The following is a 22,781-nucleotide window of genomic DNA, read 5'->3' on the forward strand; positions in this document are numbered from 1 at the left end:
TAGTTTTTTTGGATTAGGTTGAATTAAGTTAGCATACTTTTTTCAAAATTTTCAACATTACACAAAAAAAAGCTCACTGCCCAAATATATTCCATTTTCAATTTGCTACATGTGAATCCATGTGGCTTTTAGCAGGCATAAGTGAGTCACATTGCGAAGTCAACTGATCATCTTAAATTATTTAGTCGCTGGGCTCGCAACATGCTTACACGCTTGCTAGAAGCTACATGTATTCATACTTCGGAACCGCTCCTCTTCAGGCATTGTGCCTTTTTTTAAAAAAAAACAAAAGAGTGGGAAGCAATAATTCCCTAATGTATTCCCCATGACAATATCTTAACCAATTATAGTTACTTTGCTAATCGATCAGCACACTTTTCTCATGCAGCATAAATTTTTGTTCCCTTTGAAATTTGGCATTTTTGTCTGCTGGACAAAGCAACTAAATTCTGCTGGATGGAGTGACAATTAAACAGGTATAAATATCTATGCTCATCTGACAAAAGAGCACCTGGTAAAGAGATATAAATGCACACCCGTAAGTTGGGTGTAGATTGTACAGTGTCTTATTTGACTGCATGTATATATTTAAAAGCACTGTATTAGTTATGCACTAGTTTTCAACAGGACACTTGCATAGGCCTAACTTTATTGCATTCGGTTTTATCCTGTGGATTTTACTGATGTAGAGCTATTCAGAATACTCTTGTCTCTTTAAAAATTGCTCTTCTAAATTACAATTCATCTTGTAGGATCTGTAACTGCACGCCCAGATTGCTACTGGGGCAGGAACTGTCGCACTCAGGTTAAGGCGCATCATGCTATGTAAGTATCAAATGCAGGTTAATTATTTCTCTAGTATTGAGAAAGTTTTGAATATTTTGCATGTTTCTATTAATCTCTACCTAGAAATCAGTGATTTTGCTACTGCTGATTCATAATCTGTAACTGTGCCAGTTGTGACTGTCTGCATTTTCTGATTAATCGGTGTGTTGATTTGGTAGGTAGAGCCTGGAATATGCAATTTGCCAATGGCCTTCAGTTCTCTCTCTTTCACTACCTCGATAACAGGGTTCTCTCTCTTACCATCTCCTGGCCTTGCTTACTGTCCCCTAGTCCTTGCCACTTCGCATTCCGTTGCCTTGGTTGTTGGTTCTTGATGAGACAGGGTATGGGGAGGAGATGACATTGGGGAGGGAGGAGACTGCTGGTGATGTGGAGCAGAATGAAAGGCGTAAGATGGGAAGAAGGGCTTGAGAGCTAGTATAGGAGGGAGGAGTGTGCAGAAGGTGTAGTGAGATTTGGGAAGATGAGTGACGGAAGCAAGGAGACATCTTGTGAGAATGAAAGATGGAATGAATGGAGATGAAATGCTGCTCAGAATAAAGGGGAAGGGCCAGGAGGGAAATGTTTAGTTAATAGGGAAAGGAGATATGGAGAGAAAATGCCATGGCAAGAGTTGAAATCTGAGGCATAGGATAGAAATGTTATCAAAGGAACAGAAAGGAAATTTCATGGAATTGGAATCTAAAGAGGTACTGTTGAAACAAAAAAAGTTGTCATTTATTTGTCACTTACTTAGAACCAGGGTTACAAGTTAGTAAATGGCGAGTTTTGAGAAGATTTGTAGCTCAGGTTGAGGTTCTGGATGTGAGTTTGCTCGCTGAGCTGGAAGGTTAGTTTTCAGACGTTTCGTCACCATTCTAGATAACATCATCAGTGAGCCTCCGACAAAGCCTCCTCTGCTAAGAACCCTGATTTCGGAGATCCCATGGGTGTACCGTTGGTTTGTCTGTAGGTTTTGTTATTGAAAGTGAAGTGGGTGGTGAGGCATAGGTCCACTAGCTTGATGATGTTGTCCTTGCTGATGAGGTTGGTGGTGTCTGGTGAATGTGCCTTCGGTTCTTCTAATAGTGTAGTCAGTGTTTCTTTGGCCAGGTTGATGTTGTTGGATGTGAACAGGGCTGTGACGTCAAAGGAGACCATTATTTCATCCTCTTCTATCTTGGTGTCTTTGGTGTTCAGGAATTCTTGGGTGGAGCGAATGGAGTGGTGGGAGTCTTCTACTAGGTGTTTTAGTCTTTGGTGTAGTTCCTTGGCTAATCTGTAGGTTGGTGTTCCAGGTAGCGACACTATGGGTCTGAGGGGGGCTCCTGGTTTGTGAATTTTTGGTGGTCCGTAGAAGCTTGGTGTGTTGGATCCATCTGGTTTCATTTTTTGGAAGTCTCTCTTGTTTAATTCTCCAGATTTTTGAAGTTTTTTGAGTAAGGCGGTGATTTGGTTCTCTAGTTGTGGGGTCGGGTCTATCGCCACCTGTTGGTAAGTGTCGGTATCTGCAAGCAGTGCGTTCGCTTTCTCAATGTAGTCTGTTCAGTTTAAAATGACTGTCAAGCGTCCTTTGTCAGCAGGTAGGATAACGATGTTTGCTTTTTTGAGTCCTTTTAGGGCTTTCCTTTCTTGTGTATTGAGTGTGTTTTCTTCCTTTTTCCTGCTTAGTGTTGGTGCGACTGTCTGTCTGCTGGTTTTGCTGGGTTTCTTCTGTGAGTTTGTTGTCTTTCAGTGTTGCTTCTAACGCTGCTAAGAAATCTTTCTTGTCCGGACGGCTTTTTCAGTGTCTGTTAACGGTCAGTCAGAAGTTGTTTTTTTATCCATGTTTCTGTGTTGTCTGCGTTGTTATTTTGTGAGTTTGTCTAGTTTTTTTCTGCAGGTCTAGTTTTTCCATTTTCTGTGTTTGCCGCGGTCTGAAGTCTATGCCTCGTTGTACGGTGTCTGTCCATTCATGGTCTGTCGTGTTAGTAAAGTTTTTTGGCGTGAAATTTCCTGGTTGTACTTACGGAGTCTGTTGTGAGCATCATTGATCATTTCTCGAAGCATTCTGCGGCCATTTTGCTCAGCTATTCTTTTGGCTAGCGGGGTGTTAAGGGGAAGTTTGTATTTGAGACATTTGGGTAGTACCTGTTTCCTTAGGCATTCATGCAGGAAGTACAGCTGTTCGCGGGTGGCCCTCTGTCGGATGGCATTGGTTTCCCATCTTCGGGCCAGTTTTAGTGTATTGTGCCCATAGGTGCAAGCGAGTTTTGAGATTTGTAGCTCAGGTTGAGGTTCTGGATGTGAGTTTGCTCGCTGAGCTGGAAGGTTAGTTTTCAGACGTTTCGTCAGAGGCTCACTGATGATGTTACCTAGAATGGTGACGAAACGTCTGAAAACTAACCTTCCAGCTCAGAGGCTCACTGATGATGTTACCTAGAATGGTGATGAAACGTCTGAAAACTAACCTTCCAGCTCAGCGAGCAAACTCACATCCAGAAGTTAGTAAATGCCCAGTGGCATTACTCAAGTCAGCAGATGTGTTATTCCCAAATGGTGGTTGCGCCATGTACCAGTCAGTATATTATGAAAAGGCTGTTTGTTTTGAGAACCTGTTTCTAATCAGCATAAAGATACTGACTTCAGGGAACCTGTTTGCAGCTGCGAGGGTCCTCTTTTGTGGCCTGTTCATTTAGGGCCTCGGTTTCACCAAACCAGAGCAAGTGTCTGGTTAGATATGGATTTGCTGCAGAGAATGATCCAAATGCCCTCTTTGCTGAGGGATGTTTCTTTAAAAACTAAATTTGAAACAGCAATAAATGCTAATGTGTCATCTGAGACTAATCTGAAAACTATTGGCTTCTCTAATGTTTCGAATTGGCAACTCATATGTGAATTCTCAGCCCTTCCAGTTGAAGCCAAGAATTCCTTTTAATAAACAATTTGAATTTGGTTGTATTTTACTGTTCTATACTTTAACCCTAAATATCCCAACTGGCCTTTTATGCACCTCCAATTTTCTTCATGCCATGGTTGACTGCGGTGCCTAAAACCCAAACCATGTGATTGCTTCCTTAAATCTCTTCACCTCTCTCCTCCTTTAAGACACTTCTTAAAACACTTTTGACCAAGCTTTACGTCACCTGTCCTATAGCCTGTCTTTGTGGCTAACTATTAAATGTTGTTTGATGCAATGCCTTGAACATTGTAAATCACTAAAGACACTACAGATGCAAGTTGTTACGTGCATCAACTATATACAAAGTTGCACAGGACTTGTACATATGAATTGATTCTTCATGTATCATGAATTGGAATTAGTTTTGAGAATGAAAAGTGTGTTTTGAAATAAGTCAAATGAAGGAAATCTTGCTACTAACTTTCTTTCTTCCAGGAAATTTAACCACATCTGTGAGCAAACGCGTTTCAAGAACTGAAGATTCTGAACAACAGAGCCATATAGCCCCTGGTGATGAAGTTAGAGTGACTTTGAACTTCAAAAGTCGTCTTTAGGAATTTTTTTATACAATCAACCTTTTGAGGTCTAGGGGTCGTTGTCAAGTTTATTATGACAAAAAGTTGAAACCAAGATTAACCATTTGGGAGAGAGTACATCTCCTTCTCTGCCATTTGGTGGAAATCTTGTGCTTTGATATTTTTTAAAAATTCTATATTTAAAAGTGCGCACAGTTTCAGAGCAAGACCTGCAAATATTTGCTCTGCTGTATACTGCTGTAATATTACATTTTCCACATAAAATTGATTATTCTTGATGTTCTTTTGTTACTGCTGTGCAGTCAATGTAGGAGTATAGTTTTTTTATTGAAGCCTTAGAACAACTGGAGCTGAAACATTTCTCAAAAAGTGCTTTTGAGGGACAGTTGTCTGGGGAAACTCAGTGACTTGACCATGGAAGAAACTGAGTTGCAATGTAAAATTCTCTACATTCTGAAGCATTTCTTGCTCAGCTGACCTTAAAGTGAACAATATTTTTAAGAAGTTAAGCATTGTACCATTTAAATTACAGTAAGATGCATCTGAAGTGAAAGACTTCCTTAAGTTTTTATACTGAAAGCCTGCCTTTACTTTCAACTGCATACTTCCTTCTAATGCAGTGTTGGTTTTTTGAAAGGGCCTGGGGCCAGCAGCTAAATGTCTCAGGTATATGTGATGGTTGCTGGTTTAGAATATGTTGATTAGATGAAACAAAATCTTCTCATAAAAATAAGTGTCACGCCTTATCGTTTGGAATGATTTAGTTTTCATTTTTTCAGGGATTGCTCCAACATTGGAAGTTGTTATCAGATTTTCTTGCCGCCTCTTTTGAGGTTCTTCACTTGAGTCACTGTTCTATGCAGATCAAAGGACCGTTCTCCATTTGAGGAGGCTATATTACTGGGTGCCAATAGGCAATTTGACTCTGGGAGCTTAACAGACAATCCTGAAACTACCTTTGCAACATCAGCTGTAGGAATGCTAGCTGACTTGTATTTTGCTCCTTATCAAACATCAAGGCATTAAGAACATTTAGGCATAGGATAAGGTCATTTAGGCCATCAAATCTCCTCTAATATTTTGAGAAATCATGGCTGATCAGCTCCAATCTATATGTTTGCCTTTGCTTTAGAATCTTGATTACATTACCCAATCAAAAAAAATCTGGTATTGTAAATTCTATGGTTTCAGGAAATTTTGATTTATACTACCCCTCGTGTGGGGGAAACAAAACCTTCCTAATTCCTCTCCTGAACAGCCTGAATCTAATTTTAAGATTTGCAACAACCCAGGAATGAAGCCCTGTACTGAAACCTTCCTGACTTGAGTGGCTTGGGTACTTTTGGATATAAGGTGTTTTTCTTGGAGTGTGGGGGGGCTGTGAATCTTCTGTGTGAGTAAAATCATTGCAGTTCAAACTAAGAGTGGATGGGCACAATCAACTGGAACTTAAATGGATAAATTCATTGTGAGGCACTGAACCCTAAAGGCAGTAATGTCCCAGGCTAGATTTCCAGTTCATAGCGTTAGCTGATTTTTGTATGAGACTGAAGGGAGGGTTTTGCACTTGATTTCAAAAACTCTGGACAAAGTGTCTGCTGTTCACTGACATGTTGCTGGTTCGTAGTCCAGTTAAGACAGTACTGGAGGTTCAGTACGATCCATTTCATGCTGGGCCAGTCTGCTAACTTGATATCTGGTCTTCAATTAAAAAGTAATCATCTGAGTGAGATGTGGATCTTTGATTCAGCGAGGAGATTTCTGGAGATATTGGAAGAAAATTGAGGTGGAGAAAGGAAGTTACTTTTCAGTATTTCCGATTTTTCTTTTGCTAGGCAAGGTGTGCATTATAACTTCCACCTGCTTTCATCCAGAGTGTAGTGGGAGTGTGAAATGTACTATCATGTGGACTACTTGCGATGAAATGAATACAGTATAGAAGCATTTACATTGATAGGCACATGAGAAGGAAAAGGAAATAACTTTTGGTGATAGTAAATGGAATTTACGGCGCATGACCACTTATTTAGATCAGTGAAGCCAAATGGCTGTTTCTGTGCTGCAAATTTTAAGCCATTATTCAACACTTTAAGTCTAGACAGCTGTCCCAATTTTCAAGGAAATAAAGTATTTCCTTTGGATCTGTATCTAAATCTAGGGATCAGGGAATGAAGACTGGTTTATAATTTATTTTAACAATCTAAAGTACAGTTTCATCTGTAAATTATTATTGGGATAAATAAATGTTTTATTAATGGGAGAAAAAGCCAGAAAAGAAACCGGGTTCAGTGCTCGAGGTGCTGCTCTGGAACAGTTGCTTCTTGGTGAACCATGTCTTAGTTTAGGTCTCCGGTACAAGCACTTTATTTGGATAAATTGTAATTGCTATTGAGTATTTTTATCATTTGAGATGAGCAAGTGTTTTACCACTGGAATGTTCCATTTTGTGTGAACATTTTATAGCTGCGTTACAGTCTGATTTAAGACTGCTATAATTTTAAGCAAAACTTGATGGAACCTAGACTATTTCACTATTGACAATTTTAATATGAATTTTTCCAAGTTTTAAGTTGGTTTTCACTTTCCACCAATTGGCATACATTGTCTTTGGTAGGGAGTATAGAATCCAGCCTATTCCCTTGGAAACTGAGCTTTGAAAGAGATGTATGCAAATGGATTGAAGTGATCTCTTTTTTTCTTTAAACAACATATAATCATATTAGACTGAACAAGTTTATTTATACCATCATCCTTGTGCGAGATCTTTTGAAAGGACAGTCCAGTTAGCCTCACTCCTCTGCTGTTTCTCCACAGCCAAGCACATTTCACTTTCAAGTATTTATCTAGCCTCTTTCGAAAGTTTGTTTCTGTTGAATCTGTTTTACCCATTCTTTCAGGCTGCATGTATCAGGGCACCATAACATTCCGTGTTTATTTGTAAGAAATTCTCTGCTCGCTTCTTACCTTTAATCAATTACCTGAAACCTGTGATCTCTAGAAACTCAACTCTATAAATAGATCTTGTCTTATTTTAAGTACGCATTTAATATGCTTTTGTCCAAATTTCTTCTAAAGACAGGCAAAGTTTCCCCACATAAGTATTTGTTCTTCCCTGGTACTTTTGTAGTGAATCTTACCTGCACCCTATAAGGCTTTGTCCTTGCTAGAGCACAGTGCCCAGATTTGGTATCCTGTGCCTGTCATTATAAAGCCCAAAACCCCATTGGCATTTTTAACAACCTACTGAACTTCACAAATATTTGCCCATGTGAAACTTGCATTCTCTTTCAGGGCTCCATAATAAACTGTTCCATTTTCTTTAATACCACTTGTCTTCCTTCCAAATATATCATTGAACACTTCTATGCGTGAAATGTCACCTACCATCTGTATTCCCAGTTCATTCAATCTGTGTCCTCCTATAGTTTACTGCTGTCCTCCTCATTGTTTTGTTAGGGGTGTATGTTCTTTGTCCATGTTCCCTTTGATTTTGGACACCTTACCTTTCCTGTCTAGAAAACTGCTATGAAGCTAGGTAATGATTCCATGAAGTCTGGTGGATCTCCATCTTATTTGCGTAAGTTGGAGCTCCTGCCCACGTTATGCAGTTCCTACTGAGTTAATCATATCTTCCCACTGAGGCCATCACCAAATAACCTAGCTGGCCTAACATTGCATCCATTTGGATAACTGCTGGCACTTTCCTCATCTGTTATTCAGTAGTATCACACTTATTTACCAAGTTGGATTTATGGACCTGGGCTGGATTTTGAATTGTGGGTGACAGGGTTAGTGATTCTAAGGCACGGCTCCAGAGAGGTTTAGGAAATCTCAAATCTCTGCAATAATTTTTCGATGCTACATTGACACTGCTAAACTGATGACTGTTGCTTGGAAAAAATGTGTTTTATGCTGATTGAAAGCAGTCTGAATAAGTAGTAATAGTTATAACGCCTTGCTGTACATTTGATTAATGTGTAAAGTCTGTTTTGAACTGGACTTCAGAGCAATCATTTAATCCCCATTGAGTTGCAGATTGCTTGGTCTCATGGGTTTTACAGCTTGCATATTTTCCTGTGAAACTCTTGTGAAAGCTTGTTCACAGTCATCTTTAAAGAGATAGGGAGATTTAACAGGTTTAAAAAACGAGGAAACTGGAATACAGCAGAAGGACATTTTTACCCCATAATGTCTGTTCTGCTGTTTTTAGGGGGAATTCACCTTGTGCCACTCCCGACCCCTCCCCTCCCCACATCCCTGCATATTCCTCTCCTTCAGATTTAAGATTTTTAGGAAATGTGGAAAAAAGTATAGAGAAAACATTTCATTTTAGGGTACATGGTTTGTATCCCTGAAGTTTTTACAAAATGCTGCAAGTCCACAGCAATCCAGGGAAGAGAACATGCATGTAACATAACTTGCCTCAACAAATCAGAGGTGTTGCAGAAGCTGGAAATCTGAAATAGAAACAAATAAATCAAAAAACATTGTTTGAAGCTTTACTGACCCGAAACATTGTATCTTTCTTTCTCCAGGAATGATGAGTGACCTGCTGAGTGTTTCCAGGATTTTGTCATCTGCCATTTTCTGCATACCTCCAATATTCCATTTCTGATTTTGTTGATCAGTGAAGTTAAGTAGTAGGCATACGTTTCAGATTTTGCATGCTCTAAACAAAAGGAAGGTTCCTGGATTGAAGGAGCTGTTTGTGATTAGAATTAGATTTATGTAATCCAAACTCTGAAAGAAGACTGTGCTGTGACTGTTAAATATCCAGGAATATCGCCAAACGTGGCAAATCTTGTGTCACATGCACGTTTTCTTATTCTTTTCATCTATGCAGTACTTTATTATGTTGTCAGAATATACAAATGCTTTGCAACAATGCACAACATTTCCTATATGGTCACTGTTCTGTGCAAGCAGGATTGCCAGCAGAAAGATCTCACAAACAGCAGAGATTTTGTCACCAGCTGGCCTGCTTGATGAGATTTGGTGAAAGGAATGTAAAATAGAATATGGGATGTATCCCACAAATTGGCATCTCAAACATTGCTCTGGTGGTCAACACACATAATCCAAGCCCATGTTTCAGTGCAATGTTCAACATTAATCTAAAGTTCCACAATGAATACAACTATATATCCCTGCTGCTACAAGCAGCTTTATTTAAAGTAGGCATTGTAACTAACAGCTCAATCCATGCAATATTGTATTATTTTGTATATTTTTAAAGTTCTGAATCAGTGCTTCTAAGTGGTGTTTTCCCTGTTGGTTTATGGAATTCCACAGTGGTACTCGAAACCAAAGCAAAAAGAAGATTTACAATGTTTTGTTCCTGTCATAGCTGATTTTTCATAATTGTTTCTTTTGCAGTATCTCGGTAGCAAGCACTAGTTATAAGACCATAGCGCACATGGGCAGAAGTTAGGTAGGTCATTTGGCCCATCGAGTCTGCTCTGCCATTCAGTCTCAGCTGATAAGTTTTTCAACCCCATTCTCCCACTTTCTGCCTGTAACCCTTGATCTACCCTTGATTTCCTTGACAATCAAGAACTTATCTATCTTTGTCTTAAATGTCCGAGATCTGCTCCCAAAGCATCTCTAATACTAGCAGCCAGCAACAGCTGCTAATGTTTATGTTGTGTCTCTAACTTGGAAAAACATTCCAAGAGATTACAGGTACATCACTGACATTGTCTGTCTGCTTTGTAGCACTAAGCACAAATCAAAAGTCCTCCTTTGCCTGTGGTGCTCTTTAGGATGTCAGAGGATTATAAAATTAATGAAATCAAGAGCACTAACATGTAAATGATCTGGCATATCTCAACTGCTGTTAGGATCTGTATTAACTTACTATGCAACTTTTCCCTTTACGAAAAGTAAATGTTTGTAGCAGATAAGATCAAAACTTCATTTCCCACAACTACCGAGGGAGTTTGTAGCCAATGAAAGCAATGAATCATCCTATCCTCTCTAAAATTTCAGCTAGTCTTGAAATAAAGAAGTGTTGAACTTTTGTTCTTTGTCTAGTGACGTAATCCATCCCCTTTGGCCTTCCAAATTTCCTCACTTCTTGACAACAGTCATTTCAGCCTCAACCACCGAAGCAGAAAACATTATTTTTAAACTGGGTATGTTGAAATTAATAAAAATAAATTAAGAAACCTTTTGAAGCTTTCGGTATGTTAAACACAGTATGATATCTGGGATGTTTAGTGAAAAGATCACAGAAAAGCAGGAATGTAATAAACAATTGCTTTAATTCTGTTTGACTCTAGGTTGGTACAAAGAGGTGATTGCTGAAGTAGCTATTACATGATTCAGTTACAACCACAACAGAATTTTCTTTTGGACATAATTTATTTAATTTGTATACCAGTTGAGCCTCATGGAATTGGGAGTAGATGCTTCTGTGTCTTGGTCTGGAAATGTCTATCAAATGATACTGACAATTAGTGCTACTTCAATTGTAAACCCTGTGGTGTGACTTTGATATGACTGACCTGGGTTTGGAACACTGTGATTGAACCAAATGAGTTACTGCCCTCATTCAATTTTGCTCATTGTTTGATGGGATGAAATTGAATAAAAGCTTTCTTGTCCAATTGGTTTCTTCCCCTAGATGCTGTGCCAGTTGTTGCTTTAGATTTTGCTGAAGATTTATAAACCATTTTCTCAATAATATAGCTTCTGTTGACTCTCCTTTTTCCATTCTTTTGTTAGAGAGCTTCACGATTTGTAATTGTTTAGAGTAGAATTGCTCTTACTAGTTCAGTTAAATTACATAGTCTTAGCTTACCATTTTGGAGGAATCTATGCCTTTATCTTTCAAACTGGTTTCCAATGCAACGTCATTGGTTAGAAAAGTTACAAAGTTAGAGCACTGAAAGAGGCCAAATGATCTATTAGTAGGTCCAAATTGTTTTTGCTTCAAATGAGCCTTCTCTCAGCCTTCGTCTAATCCCTTCAATGTAACTTTCTATTCCTTTCCCTCTCTCGATTTCCTCTTAAATATGTCTGCTATTCCCCTCAACCTCTGCTTGTGGTGGCTCTGGATTTTCCCCTGAATTCCCAATTGGATTTATTAGTGACTATTTTCTGTTGACAGCCCCTTGTTTTGGAGACTACATATGGAAAAATCCTGTTCATGTCGCCTCTGTCAAGCCTCTTCCTTGATGTCAAATGGCTTTGTATCAGGTCACACCTCAATCTTTTGTTTTCTGAAGAGAGCCAACTTATTCAGTCTTTCCTGATGGATGTCACCTCACATTTCTAAGTCACTTTTTTACCTTCTTTTGTGCTTCTATAGTCTTTGTATAAAATGGAAACCAGAACTGTTCACAGAAAAATGTATAAGTGTAGCCAAAATTCCATACAGGTTTAACATAATTTTTCTAATTTTCAATGTTATCTTGTAGATATGAACCCCAATGCTTGGTATGTTTATTTCATTTATGGCATTATTAATGTGTTGCCACTTCTAATGATTCGTACACCTATACTCAGTTTTTTCTGCTCCATTACCCATGTTGGATGCTTAATTTTCAATGAGTCCTGAGTTCTTTTTGTTCTTCCAAGTGTACACCTCGGCTTTAACCAAATCCAAATTTATTTAACAACTATATGTCCACTATTAAGGCCTTCCTCCGTATTATATGTATTCCACCCCCTCCCCCTACTGCCAAATTTGGCAATATCCACCAATTCTGAAATTGACCTGTTTGCAAAGTTGCATGAAACATGCTTTGAGAACTGGTAGTTAGTCCTTCTGGAAGCAATGCCAGTTTTGAGGGAGATTGTATTTAGTTTTTTGTTTTTATTAATTCATGGAATTTGGGTATTTATTGCCCTTCTGAATGCGCCCTTGAAGGTGAGGCGAGCTGCTGCCTTCCACTGCAGTTCATGTGTAAATGCTCCATGCTGGTAGAGAGGCTGACACAAGATTTTGACCATGATAGTGAATGCGGTGTCAAGTTAGGATGGTGTCTGCATACGTATGAACTCAAAATAATCTGTATTCATCTGTGATTTAACAATTGACTGAAAAAATTAACATTAAAGTAACTTTAGACTTAAAAATCTGAAATTGAGAAGGGCTAATTTGAATTTTGTTTTATTTTTATCATCCCACCAAAACCCATGTCCCGATTTTTAAGCATTTAATCCTGATCATAGCTGGTCTTTTGGTTCACTTAATTGGGTTGTATGTGCTTGTGACAATGGAATCCCTATTTAACTGGTATAAAAGGACCTGTAATTTGACCTAATTGCATGTGTGGGCAGACAAATTAAGATTTCAATTTTAAGTTCCCCCTTTGAATTTGGAATTAAAGCAATCATTTAAATGAGCAAGATTGTGCAATTTATTTCCTTTGTACTAGCTGTATCAATGACAGTGTGCATGGTTAATAATGTGGGCCAGCAATTCCAAAGGGACTCACATCTGACTTAATTCCAATCTCGGAGATATGTGTTCTATAAATCTATACTATGTGTTACTGCGTCAATTTATTTCTGAGCACAATTCTGACAGTCTTGGAATTGCAAATAAGCTTTTGGCTGCAGTTTTTCAAACTTTATGCCTCAATAAATTGCTGTGTTTATTGCTTATCTTAAATCCTGTGTTGCATTTTTCTTCTGACATGGTTGTTTAAACTGGAATCAGCTGACTATGTCAGAGGAAATCAGAACAATACATGGTATGATATCATAACTGTGTAGGGTTAAAATTGACAAATCCAATATTTTTCTGTGTTGGCTTCTTAACATTTTAATTCCAACCAAAGGAAGTTGAGTTAAACATTTTGGTTGTCTTTATCTCTGGATATGATGCTGGAATCTCTGAAAGCACTTGATTTCTCTGCTACTGGTTTAAGAACCCATCACAGCCATATTCTTTTCTCACAATCATGCAGTCAATGTAACTGTTTCAAAGGCGTAACAATTTTTTTATTGGCCAAGGCTGCAGATAGTTTAACAATACTAAGTAGCTTGCATCCCTGATGGTAATAATAACTGTACACCACCTGGTTTATTTTTGTTCCTCCTAAAAGCAAATTCAAACTGAAGGTGAAGCACAGATCCTCTTTTGGTTCTGCAGCAAATGATAAATTCAAAAATATTAATGTCAAAAATTTAGCTGAGACAGTGGCTTTTTTTCTCAATAAAAATAAGTGTCACTATGTACATTTGGATAAAAGCGCTGGATAAAAGCAAGAAAGAGCACTGGTTTCAGCCTGGAATACCTTGGGTGTTGATTATTGACAAACTCCCAAAAATAATGAATTCTGCTCAGATTTAATTTGTGTTAATCTTTGGTTAAACATTAAAACTGCATTCTTTTAAATGCATAAATCCACCATTTGCAAATGACCTCAATTGGTTCAACATTAGCATTGTGACATTTCACTTCTTTCAAAACTTGTGAAACATGTTGTGATCATTTAAAGACAAAATTATTCTCTTACTGCTCTATTTCAATGACTAGTGCGACTTCTGTTTCTGTAAGTACCCATGAAACAGACAATCCTCAATCCTGGAATTTATATAATAAAGGCAGCAAGCTTCATACAACAGACTTTGGATATGTCTTTCTTTCAGTTTGTTTCCAGGCTGGTTGATATGTTCCAAATGATAGTTTAGTGCAGGATATAGGCATCTAAGGTTGGTGCACCATCATTCGAAAGATCAGTGGTCAAAATCAAGCAGAAAATCTGGTGCGACCTCCCTGATTGACTTCATTTGTGTTGGTATTTTCATAGATCCTTACAGTACAGGAGGCCATATGACCACCGTACCTGTGCTGGTTCTTCAATAGCTATCCACTTAATTACAGTCCCCTGTTCTTACTCTATAAACCCTCAGTTTCTCTTTTGAAGTATATGCATCAAACTTTCTTTTGAAAATGATTATTGAACCTATTTTCACTGCCTTTTCAGACATAATGTGGTGTATTTTGTGTTCAAGTGTGTTCTGTATGGTGCCTCACCTCATGAGAAATAGCCATTATTGCAGAGGCTGCATCTCATTTTCTGAGCTCCCCTCCCCCATTTCTGAAGGAGGGTCTCAAACCAAAATGTCAACTTTCCTGCTCTGTTGTTGTCTGGCTTGCTGTATTCGTCCAGCTCTACACTTACATCAACAACATACAGCACTCCACATACAAATTATTCTGTGAAGATGTTTTGCCTGACTTACCTAGTGGACCTATAAAGATGAACACTAATAAGTTTGTCTTGTGGAATCCCTAAATGCAGAAAGAAGCCATTCGACCCATCAAGACTGCAACAACCCACTGAAGAGAGCATCCCACCCATACTAGCCCCCTACCATAACTTGATAACTCTGATCAACCATTCTCCATAACTTGGTTATATTGTATTCTGGACCACACGTGCCAGCCACATGATTTAAAGGCCAAGCTAGTCTACATCCGAAATCTCATCTCATCTTATTTCATTTCATCTTTTTAATATCATTTCATTTTTTTAATATCTTCAGGGCATTCAGATAGTAATCCCTCCAGCATGGTCAACTAAGCAAACATCTGTGAAATGTAACCCTCTGACTAAAGACTCTTTTGTGAGTGGGTGATTGTAGGGTGTACTTTGATTTCGGATGTAGACTAGCTTGGCCTTCAAATCATGTGGCTGGCACGTGTGGTCCAGGATACAATATAACCAAGTTATGGAGAATGGTTGATCAGAGTTATCAAGTTATGGTAGGGGGCTAGTATGGGTGGGATGCTCTCTTCAGTGGGTTGTTGCAGTCTTGATGGGTTGAATGGCTTCTTTCTGCATTTAGGGATTCCACAAGACAAACTTATTAGTGTTCATCTTTATAGGTCCACTAGGTAAGTCAGGCAAAACATCTTCACAGAATAATTTGTATGTGGAGTGCTGTATGTTGTTGATGTAAGTGTAGAGCTGGACGAATACAGCAAGCCAGACAACAACAGAGCAGGAAAGTTGACATTTTGGTTTGAGACCCTCCTTCAGAAATGGGGGAGGGGAGCTCAGAAATAAATAGGAGGGAGGGTCGGGCTGGGGAAGGTAGGTGGGATGGTGATAGGTGAGTGCAGGTAGGGAGTGGTGGGGATTGATCAGTGAGGTGGGAGGAGCGGATAGTTGAGAGAGAAGAGGGACAGGTTGTGTCAGGTCGAGGAGGGTTGGTCATGGGATGAGGCTGGGGTGGGGAGATTTTGAAATTGATAATAATTCACATTTTAGGCTATTGGGCTGTAGGGCCCCAAGGTGGAATATGAGGTGCCACTCCTCCCAGTTTCTGGGTGGCATCATTGTGACGTTGTTGGTTGTTTGCTAATTTAGTTTAGCTCAGTCTATTGGCTTCTGTTCCTTTCGGTCTGTATTCCTTCATTTCCACAACTGTTTTAAGTTTTATCAGAACTTCGAACACTGCTTCCAGGTGAGGTGACAGAATGAGGAGTTTCTAAGTGTGCTGCAGTCTTGCGGTTCTTTGGAAATTGTGGACAAAGGTGACTAATCAGAAACTGTTTATGGCTCTTGGACTCACTTCAAATTATATTCTCCTCTTTCCAAATGTTAAACCTGCCTTTATTGCCAAAATTATTGGAATAAAAAAAACTGTTTATATACTGGGCAGCTGTCTGTGTGGAGTTTGCACATTCTCCCTGTGTCTGTGTGGGTTTCCTCTGGGTACTCCGATGTGCAGATTAAGTGGTTTGGCCAAGTGAAGTTGCCTGTATAGCGTTCAGAGACATGTAGATTAGTTGGGTCATAGGGGGATGGGTCTAAAGTGGGATGCTGTGAGGGTCGGCGTGGACTTGTTGGGCCAAAGGGCCTGTTTCCACACTGTTGGCATTCTATGAAAAACTACTGTTGACAGTGATGCTCTCAATGTCCACTATTGAGACAACCGGAAACCTGTGGAAGAAATGGGCTCAATGCATTACTGTGAAAGCTGAAAATTTAAATTGTCATATGTTGCAATCTTCTCTGTCTTTACACAAATATTTAATGTGCTTCAAATCCAATTTCTCAAACTCTGTTTATCCATTTTATACAAGATAGCAAAAGATAAAAACTAGTTATCATTTTCTTCAAATCTCTGGATATGTTAAAGTGAAGGAAAACATCTGCTATTACCTAATTGTTTACCTATCGCTTGTACACAGAGTTGAGTTCTTAGTTGAGTGGATCGGTACCTCAACTGGACCTGAAGGCAGTGTTACTTGAAAGGCTGCTATCCAAAACAATAAACTTTTTACTAAAACTCTTGGGACAAGTAACAATTATTTGCTTGGACAGTGCTGAGTGTGGGTTTGAGGAAACTAATAGAAACATATTTCCTTTTGAAAATGTACAAGATAACATGAAATGGGAGCAGGATCCCACTGAAGTTTGGCAATATACTTATTAGTTCCATTTTATTTTAAGATCAACAGCTCAATTTGAAATTCCTTCCTGACTTAGGAAAACAACTTAAGATGCATTAAGACCTGAAATGCAAATTGTTATTTAATTATATTTATTTAAGATTGATCATTAGTCACAAGTACATTGCATGACAGTTCTTTTATTCCTACAAATGCTTTTGTTTAAGTTATAAATTACGATTCATTTCAGGACTGATGAACAAATTGGTTATAATGTGACCTCAATTTAACAACAGAATCGTCCTTGTTAGCTGTAGGTCATGAATTACTTAGAGGTCACAGAGATAATAGAATTATAACTAGGTCTCCAGCACTAACAAATGGGCCTATTACCATTAGAGTGTTACCACAAAACAATCACTGTTATTAAGGACATATTTTAGATTTGTTTACTTCATTAGCATTCAAATGAGGCTGCAAAGTTGTACACAGCATTGCATTTACTGTCCTTTTCAACCATTTCTTTAGTACCCTGTCTCTGGCAGTCATGCTAATTAAACTAGGCAAGTATGTGTCTGTTGGAAGCAGTGGTTGCTGGGGTGATTTTTTTTTGGACAGGTGAGGCACTGTCTATGTAAGACAGGGGAAAGTTGTATCCTTTTGAATAAGACATTTGGTGGGTTTTAAAGAACTTAAAAGGAAGGGACTGTGCAATATTTTCTTCACCATTGCAAAGGGACTTTGTTGATCTTGGGACTTTATGGGAAACAGTCAAAGTCATACATCATGGAAACAGACCCTTTTGGTCCAACCCATCCATGCTTACCATAATCCCACCTGCCTGTGCTTGGAGCATTTCCTTCCAAAACTTTTTTTTATTCATGTACTTATCAAAATGTCTTTTTACATATAACTACCTGCATCCATCATTTCCTTTGGAAGTTCTAGCCACATGTGAACCACACTGTGGGGGTGTGGGGTGGAGAAATGCCCCTCATGCCTTTTCAAAATGTCCCCTAGTCTTGAATTCCCCTACCTGAGGGAAAATACCCTGGTCATTTCCCTTTATCTCTGCCCGTCCTGATTTTCTAAACGTCTAAGGTCACTCTTCAAACTCCCATGCTTCGGTTGGAAAAAATAAGTCCCAGTCTCTCCTTTATAACTCCAATCCTAGTACCATCTTGGTAAATCGCTTCAGAACCCTCTCCAGCTTAATAATCATCCTCTTCATAACAAGGTGACCAGAACTGAGGTTTTTGTTCAATAACTGAGTAGCTTTGCCATTGTTGAAGACAGGTGATCAGTTGTCACATTGATGTAAGAGCCCATAATAATAGCTTCTTACTGGTACCTCACCCCAGCCACAGTCTCTAGGTACTTGAGCTGCAAATAAATTTTCATTGTCAAGTCCAGGTTCCTATTGCATGCTGGAAATAGTTTCTATTATCTGAATGACCCAAAACTAGTTTTGTAAGGATGAAATAGTTATTAAATGAAGGGCACACCACAGTGAAATTGACTATTTCTTCTCCTACTGGGACTGGCTGACTGAGGAGAGGACCGGGTTGTGGAATATCAAAACCTTTCGTAATTTCTTAAGTGATCAGGAGAAAGGGTTTCTGCTGACAGGAGAGATGGTAACCAGATGACACAATTTAAGTTTAAGTTCATTTTACCAAAGGTGAAATTGGGAGAGCTTCTTTTTTTGAATACTATTTAAAAATCCACTGAGGACGTTGGATGGAGATTTGGTGGTAGTGTTTGAAATGATACTGGATAAATATGGATGAAAAATCCTGGAAAATAAGGTAGGCCATGGAAGTAACCAGAGCATAGACAGCTGATAGACCCATCTGGCTGAACGGCCTTGTGTATTGTTCTATTCCAAGGACTAGTGTAGAATTATGAGAGAGAATATAAAACATGAACTAGGCTATTAATACAGTTTGTCTATCATGTTAACGTAGCCAATGAAAATTTGATTAAATGACTTAGCTGTCTATGAGCCAACTCTTCACTGCCATTCACTTTAAACTGCAAGTGAAACATGCAATGGGGGGGAGGGGGGAAGCCTACTATTAAACAACTGATTCAAATAACTGGCAAAGTGTCTAAAGTTTCAAACCCTGTTTTTCATTGGATGACTGTCCAGTCCCACTCCAGTTCCAAGGAAGGGTCACTGGACCTGAAATATTAACACTCTACTTTTTCTTCACAGATGCTGCCAGTAATTTCCCAGTAACTTTTGATTTGGTCCCAGTCGAAGTGCCATGTGTGGAATTTTACTATTTTAACCAACATGGAGGGAGAAAATACTGTGGATAAAAGTGCAGTCATGTGTAAAAATATAAAATTCTTGTTTACAATCTAATCATTTCACAGTTTTGATACTTGATTTTTTGAGATAAGTTGCAGTTTATTGGAATGAAAATGAAAACAAGCAATAATAGTTAATTTCAAAGATAAGTTGCCAACTGACGACCCTCAAATCATTAATTAGATTCTTGCCTTAGCTTCGTGTCCTGTGGCTTTATTACAATTTGGTTTTCACCTGTCAAAGATTGGCAAACAACGGGATAGACAAGAGGGTGCAGGAGTACTAGAAAAATGAGACAAACATTTCCATGTGGAGCAGTGTGCACACACCTCTCCGACCTGACTCTTTTTTTACTGGTGAATGTTCACAGGTGATTTTGAATCCGTTTTCCTTTTATCAACTGTCTGCTTGTTGCTGTTTCTTATTGAATTTCACCTCTTCAAAAAAATCTTAATACTCATTTAAAAATAAAAATCACTCGCACTGGAAGTGGCAGCTTTCTTCTAGAATTTTACTGCTGCTCAATAAATTGGGCAGGATTTTCATGAATAAACATTTACCACAGACATGAGAAAGAGATTTGATGATGTCCACTTATTTATATTTTAAAATTGTCAGCTAGCTGGAGAAGCTGTGCAGAATATAGTTGAGATGTAAAGTTTGTTTAGCTCAAATTAAATATAGATCTGTAATCCTGACCTCTTCTTTGCTTCTTAAATGGAAAGCCGAAGAAGTCTAATGAAATTTTGTCACTTTAGCCATGAGACCCAATCTTCAGGATCTGGGTGAGAAGAATCTATGGATAGTTGTTTTTGAGAGAATCCAACCAGTTGTCAGTGAAAGATTGAAACCACTTCCTATAGCACTATTGTCTTAACACAATATTTTATCACTGATGTCAAGTAACTATAGGTTATGCTGTAGGTCATCACTTTTATGACTTTGTTTTAAGAGCTGGTGCCTTTCTCAGACCTGGTAGGTCAGCCCCAGTTGTCTCAATTAGCAAGATACAGCTTTGCCCTTCTCAGACATCATTATGTTGATAGGAGAAGCTTGCAAATTTATCCTCCGGATAGAATTGTAGGTTGGAATTACTTTAAAGATGCCGCATTAATTGGATGATTCCGTTCCTGTACATCTGAAGCTTTCTTAACTTTGTCAAGTGTAACTTCTTCAAACTGGGCTAGATTACCAGACAGGCCAGCAGGATGTAGAGATTTTACCAGAGGTTGTCGATCTTCATTCACTTCTGAAATGACAAAAACTGGCTTTGTCAGGGTTTTTCGATCTGACTGATTTGCCAGATGCCTGGTTTTGGTTGAGTCAGAGTGGAGACTCTTGATGTTGTTGGACACAGAGCTGTCTGTGAAGAACCTGGGACCTTGATGGGATGGCACAGGTTGTGGATCTGGTTGCTGGCATGTACGGTTGTCACAGTTAGTGGTTACGCTCAAGTTGTGCTGACGTGCGTTTGGCCGGAAGCCAAAGCAGGGACTTCCAAACCAGGCTTTTCTCAGGTTGGTGCCTGTGAAGAGCCCACGATGGCTCTGTGCAGATTGAGCGAGTGGATAAGAAGCAGCACTTCCTGAAGAATCATATGTTTGCTCCAATTCTGTTTCCAACTGCATATCAGACACAACTTTCCGCTTGTTCTCAATGTGGTGGCCACTTGGTGAGTTGCCAGTGCCCTGTATGAATTTCAAAGCATGAAATAAAGGAAGGGCAATAGTGAAGCAAACTTTTGTTATCATCTTATGATTTTATAAATAGATTTGTATTCCACACTAAACTTGCATTGCACAAAAATTGCTTGACCTTCGATGATGAACATTAGACAGCCAAGTCTCAGAAGATACAACACTTCCCTTGGAGTAAGAAGGTTGCCCTACTACTCTGCCCGTTACTTGCAGCCCCACAATCACCCCAGACACTTGAGTATAATATAGGCTGATACTCTAGTATAGCATTGAGGCAGTGCTACACTGTCAAAGCTGTTGCATTTGAAATGGAGACAAAAGAGTTTGCCTGACTAATATTTATCTCTCAACCAACATCATTTAAAATTATTTTAAAATACATATTTGCTAATTATTTCACTGTTGTGCATGAGAACTTGCTGTATACCAGTTGGTTCTCATTTCCTACTTTAGATCACAGCCTTCCAAAAGTATTCCTTTGGCTGTAAAGTATTTTGGGAATCTAGTTGCTAGAGATAAAATCATACAATGGTTACAGCGCAGAAAGGCCATTCAAGCTGTCAAGTTTGTATTGCTTTCTGAAAAAGCCAATTAAAAAGTCATTTGCTGGATGTGGACAACACTGGCCAAGCCGGCATTTATTGTCGATCCCTCGGCTCTTGAACTAAATGTTTGTTTCGATTGAAACATTTTTTTTTTCCTTTTCTGCAACCTCTTTCTAACCTTACTTATTGACCTGGCCTTTGCTTCAATCACTAACTCTTGTAATGAATTCACAGCCTCACTGCTCTCTGTAAAGTGGATTATACGTAAACGTGCAGCCAAGAGGCTTAAGTCAAGTTCTACCTTCAGAGGGGTGTGTAGCTTCACAACGTCTCTGAAAAGGTTGTTTATCTCCAAATGCTGCTGTGTCAATATTAGAACACATACTGCCTCCATACTAGTGCTGTTACTCAACTGAGCTGCAGCTACCATAAATGATTGCTGGCCCTTCACCCTACCTACAAGACTTTAATTTCTCCAATTCTATATAGAACATAGAACAGTACAGCACAGAACAGGCCCTTCAGCCCACAATGTTGTGCCGACCATTGATCCTCATGTATGCACCCTCAAATTTCTGTGACCATATACATGTCCAGCAGTCTCTTAAATGACCCCAATGACCTTGCTTCCACAACTGCTGCTGGCAACGCACTCCATGCTCTCACAACTCTCTGCGTAAAGAACCTGCCTCTGACATCCCCTCTATACTTTCCACCAACCAGCTTAAAACTATGACCCCCTCGTGCTAGCCATTTCTGCCCTGGGAAATAGTCTCTGGCTATCAACTCTATCTATGCCTCTCATTATCTTGTATACCTCAATTAGGTCCCCTCTCCTCCTCCTTTTCTCCAATGAAAAGAGACCGAGCTCAGTCAACCTCTCTTCATAAGATAAGCCCTCCAGTCCAGGCAGCATCCTGGTAAACCTCCTCTGAACCCTCTCCAAAGCATCCACATCTTTCCTATAATAGGGCACCCAGAACTGGACGCAGTATTCCAAGTGCGGTCTAACCAAAGTTTTATAGAGCTGCAACAAGATCTCACGACTCTTAAACTCAATCCCCCTGTTAATGAAAGCCAAAACACCATATGCTTTCTTAACAACCCTGTCCACTTGGGTGGCCATTTTAAGGGATCTATGTATCTGCACACCAAGATCCCTCTGTTCCTCCACGCTGCCAAGAATCCTATCCTTAATCCTGTACTCAGCTTTCAAATTCGACCTTCCAAAATGCATCACCTCGCATTTATCCAGGTTGAACTCCATCTGCCACCTCTCAGCCCATCTCTGCATCCTGTCAATGTCCCGCTGCAGCCTACAACAGCCCTCTACACTGTCAACGACACCTCCGACCTTTGTGTCATCTGCAAACTTGCTGACCCATCCTTCAATCCCCTCATCCAAGTCATTAATAAAAATTACAAACAGTAGAGGCCCAAGGACAGAGCCCTGTGGAACCCCACTCACCACTGACTTCCAGGCAGAATATTTTCCTTCTACTACCACTCGCTGTCTTCTGTTGGCCAGCCAATTCTGTATCCAAGCAGCTAAGTTCCCCTGT

The 22,781-nt window shown here is 39.3% G+C and overlaps 2 protein-coding genes across 5 annotated transcripts in view; one reads left to right on the plus strand and one right to left on the minus strand.

Annotated features, from left to right (window-relative positions):
• chfr (checkpoint with forkhead and ring finger domains, E3 ubiquitin protein ligase) overlaps nt 1–19,034 on the plus strand; it is a 61,097-nt gene extending 42,063 nt beyond the window's left edge. For 2 of the 3 annotated variants that reach the window (XM_048555758.2, XM_048555760.2), the window contains 2 exons: nt 753–825; nt 4,202–14,340. In XM_048555758.2, the coding sequence (XP_048411715.1) occupies nt 753–825; nt 4,202–4,244 (116 nt within the window). In that variant the 3' untranslated portion in view covers nt 4,245–14,340. Of the gene's footprint in view, nt 1–752; nt 826–4,201; nt 14,341–18,878 lie in introns of those variants that run through there. The other variant, XM_048555759.2, reaches the window with a different exon arrangement.
• Nucleotides 16,839–22,781, minus strand: part of si:dkey-112e17.1 (uncharacterized) — a 53,106-nt gene continuing 47,163 nt past the window's right edge. For both annotated transcript variants that reach the window (XM_048555756.2, XM_048555757.2), the window contains one exon: nt 16,839–20,665. In XM_048555756.2, coding sequence (XP_048411713.1) covers nt 20,069–20,665 — 597 coding nt within the window. In that variant the 3' untranslated portion in view covers nt 16,839–20,068. The remainder of the gene's footprint in view (nt 20,666–22,781) is intronic.

Source organism: Stegostoma tigrinum, chromosome 26 (genome assembly GCF_030684315.1).
Source record: "Stegostoma tigrinum isolate sSteTig4 chromosome 26, sSteTig4.hap1, whole genome shotgun sequence".
In the NCBI taxonomy this organism is placed as follows: domain Eukaryota; kingdom Metazoa; phylum Chordata; class Chondrichthyes; order Orectolobiformes; family Stegostomatidae; genus Stegostoma; species Stegostoma tigrinum.